Genomic DNA, 3,711 nt, shown 5'->3' on the forward strand with positions numbered 1-3,711 from the left:
CTTGTTGAGTTGGCTAATCTTGGCTAGGGCAGCAATTAATAGCAGTAGAACAAGCCAATACCGAGAACAGACCATTTGGCCCATCAAGGTTTTCCTTCCAGTATTGGAATGGCTTTTAGAACTTTTATAATATCTTTGATTCTCTGTAAATATGTAATTTTAAATAAAATGTGTTTTAAATTTACTTTTCATTAATTGAAATTTATAATCCTCTTGCTCCATGGCCTGACTTATCTTCAAGCATGCTCTGTTCACCTTCTCTGTACTAGCTAATACTTTACTAACTGGTCCCTTGTGCTAAGTTACAGGATGCAACGTTTTATAACTAACAGGCGTTGATGGACAGGTGCAGTGCTTGAAGTAAATATGGCACCTACAAGAAATGCACGCTAAACTCAGAACTCTTGATATATAAAAAAAAAATGCATCTTAAGCTTCTCCAATTTTTCATTATAGTTCAACCTCTTTAATCTTGAAATTATTTGGTCATAATTTGCCCTTACCATGGGGGGAATTCTCCATGCCCACTGGTGGAGGGCCTGACAGGTGGCGTGAGCAGACAATATGGCGCAATCGGTTTTACGACAGTGGGAAGACAGGTCACAGTTGTCCCCCCAGCCTGCTAACAGCGGGCCACATTTCCCACCATCGGTCGTCGGGAACCTTGTTGTAATACATCAGCAAATCATTACCAGGCCATTCCTCCAGGGTCTTGTACCCTCCACTGGATCGTCCATCCATGTCGATGGGAAAGCACGCTGACGTGCTTCACAACAGCACATGGCAGCCGGCACATTTGGGTGAACCGGAGATGAGTGAGCAGCGTCGTTCTGCAGAGCTCACCTGGTGCTTTGCAGGCTTCAGGACAGCTGGTGAGGCCGGGGTTAAGGGCCACATTGTCCGACTGGTGGCGGGAGGTGGGTGGGGAGGGGGATCAGGGGGCAAGTCAGCCCCTGCCCCCGAGGCGACTTTTGAGGGTGAAGGGGAGCAGGGACAAGTGCAGCCTTGCCGTTGAGATGACTTGTGAGGAGGGCAAAGGCAGCCTTGCCGTTGAATTTATCACACAAGCATTTGTGGGGGGTGGTGGTGGTAGGGTGGGCGATGGAACCGGCCACGCATTCAGGCCACATTGATGCTATTGGTGTTGGGCTTCTAGCTTATCTGCCCACTCTGCAGAGGTATCAAATTGCCACCAAGTTCTGCAGAGCTTCCCCCCACCCCATCGACAGCCCACCTCCCAACTCTCGGGACAGACTGCAGATTCATGAGCATTTTAGTCGACTGCAGAGCAGTTGGACTCCACACGTTGTACAATCTCCTTGCTAAAACTGGCCATGGAGCAGTCACTGGCAGAGGTGCTCACAGCCCCTTGCAATGTCAGCATCCCGCTTTGGACCAGTCTCCCCCGTGGTTCAAGCTAACAGGGCAGCCTTGCAGCGCACTAATCTCTGGCCATCCAGGTGGTGGCCAGCACTCTCCAGCAAGTGTTAAGGGGCTGTCACACTTAAACCAGGACAGGTTCTTAGTACACCCATGCTGACCCACGTGCCTCTCTCTTTCATCCTGCAGGAGGAGTACATCAGGAACATGGAGCCATCTGACTCCAGACCCACAGCAAAGTGGTTGACTCTTAACTGCCGTCTGAACAGGGGCAACTAGGGTTGGGTAATAAATGTTGGCCTAGCCAGCCACACCCACATCCCATGAAAGAATTTTTTAAAAATTGCCCAGATCTTGGGTTTCCCACAGGTACAGGTGCGATTGACTGAACTCATGTGGTGCTCAGATCTCCATCGCAACACACGGTGGACTACATCAACCGCCAGGGGTTCCCTTCACTGAATGTGCAGCTGGTGTGCAACCACCAGAAATGCATCCTGCATGTGTGCACACAGTTTCCAGGGACTGTGCACGATGCCTACATCCTCAGTCGGTCACAGATCCCTGGAGTCTTCCAGGGTCCACAGAGGCTGCAGGGATGGCTCCTCGGGGACAAGGGCTACCTGCAGAAGCTGTGGCTGATGACACCCGTGCGGTGGCCTCAGACTGCAGCAGAGCGACGCTATAATGAGGCTCATGCTGCAGCTCACACCTTGGTGGAGCAGACCATTGGGATGCTGAAGATGAGGTTCTGGTGCCTGGACCGGTCTGATGGAGCCCCTGCAATACCATCCACAGAGGGTGTCACACATCATTGTCATCGTCTGGTGTGCCCTTTACCACCTGGTGCTGCAACAGGGTGAGGAGCTGGCTGAGGAGGAGATGGAGGAGTTGCACGTCTCCTCTGACGAGGAGGACACTGATGGGGATGAGGGTGAGGAGGTCCTCGGAGGTGACGATGACGGGGATGAGGCCCTCGCACTGGCTAGACTAGGCAGGCCTGCTCAGGAGGCCCTCATAGCTGCTAGACTTGTAGATGATGATGACGACATGCAGTGAGGTGACCCCATAGCTCCTCACACCCTGTTTGTGAACACTTGACTGCAGCCTGGTTATGGCAGAGTCTGTGAGAATGCTCCTGTCATGGAGACACAGTGGAGGCCCTAATCGTCGCTCATTTGCAGGAGGATGGTGATGACACGCAGTGAGGACACTCCTTAAATCTTCACACAGCCTCTGAGAATGTCAGACTTCTGTCTGGCTGAGGGCAGCTCGCTTGTCCTCTGTGATCAGGGTCTAATCATAGAGATGCAGCGATGAAACATTAGAAGCATCTAGTGCTTTGCCTGTCTTCAACACCTGAGCCCTTCAGGAGCTGGAGCAATAATCAGTGGTCACAGGTGCTGAAGAGATGGGGGTCAGCCCCTCCTTAAAGGTGCTGAGAGCTCACAGAGAGTCTGAGAGAACTGTGATACCTGCGCACTACATTCTGGCAGCAATGACCAGCACCGCCGGGGTACAGGCATCAGTAATGTGTCCAGGGAGTGTGAGGCTGGACCATCGCTGTTATCTGAAGGTTGCACAGAGCACAGGGAAAAGGCCCTGGACTCATACACCTGCCCTTTATCTTGCACAGGAAGGTTTCACATCTGAGTGACAAGAACACTGCTCATCAGAACTAGGAGCCACAGGCGGGGAGACATTCTTGGGAGTTTATTTACAATAGTGAACAATATGAACAAGTGATTAACACCCGTGCCCAGACTGTGCAACTAGTGGGAAGATGGAGGTGTTGAGGCAGGTTTACAACCTGATGTTCAAGAGAACTTCCACCTTCGCACTGAGCATTGTGCTGGGCGCCATCTTCTTCGAGAGGGTGTTTGACCAAGCCGGAGATGCTGTGTTTGAGCATATCAATGAGTGGAAACTCAGGAAACACATCAAACACAATTATGAGAAAAATGAGGATGAATAAATAAAATTCCGTACTGCATGGTGCTTTCCATCTCCTGGAATGTAGCTCCCGTTCAACAGCCCAGCATTACAATGCTATCCAACAGGACTGCTAACTTTATCAGACTGTTGACGGATTATTTCATCAACCCCTGAAAAATGGATTGTTACTGTAATTGAACTAATGCTGGGTCCATCTGTTGAAAATGTTTACTGAAAGATTTAATCCTCCCCAATTGCTCTCAGCTGTGGTTTGTTTGCTGCTGCTGCAATTGCGAAGTGTGGAGAGTTGGTGGTGGCTGTTGTATTGTTGCTGTATTGTTGCTGTGTTGCTGCTGTATTGTTGCTGTATTGCTGCTGTATTGTTGCTGTGTTGCT

At 50.4% G+C, this 3,711-nt stretch overlaps 1 protein-coding gene across 1 annotated transcript; it reads left to right on the plus strand.

Annotated features, from left to right (window-relative positions):
* The first annotated feature begins 3,163 nt into the window (after positions 1–3,163).
* On the plus strand, positions 3,164–3,355 carry LOC121282604 (cytochrome b-c1 complex subunit 9-like). The gene has a single exon (XM_041196376.1). The coding sequence runs from the start codon at positions 3,164–3,166 to the stop codon at positions 3,353–3,355; it is 192 nt and encodes a 63-aa protein (XP_041052310.1).
* The last annotated feature ends 356 nt before the right edge of the window (positions 3,356–3,711 follow it).

Source organism: Carcharodon carcharias, chromosome 9 (genome assembly GCF_017639515.1).
Source record: "Carcharodon carcharias isolate sCarCar2 chromosome 9, sCarCar2.pri, whole genome shotgun sequence".
NCBI classification, from domain to species: domain Eukaryota; kingdom Metazoa; phylum Chordata; class Chondrichthyes; order Lamniformes; family Lamnidae; genus Carcharodon; species Carcharodon carcharias.

Excerpts from the sequence above, each read along its gene's own strand:
- LOC121282604 (XM_041196376.1), top strand. The coding sequence starts at position 3,164 with ATGGAGGTGTTGAGGCAGGTTTACAACCTGATGTTCAAGAGAACTTCC.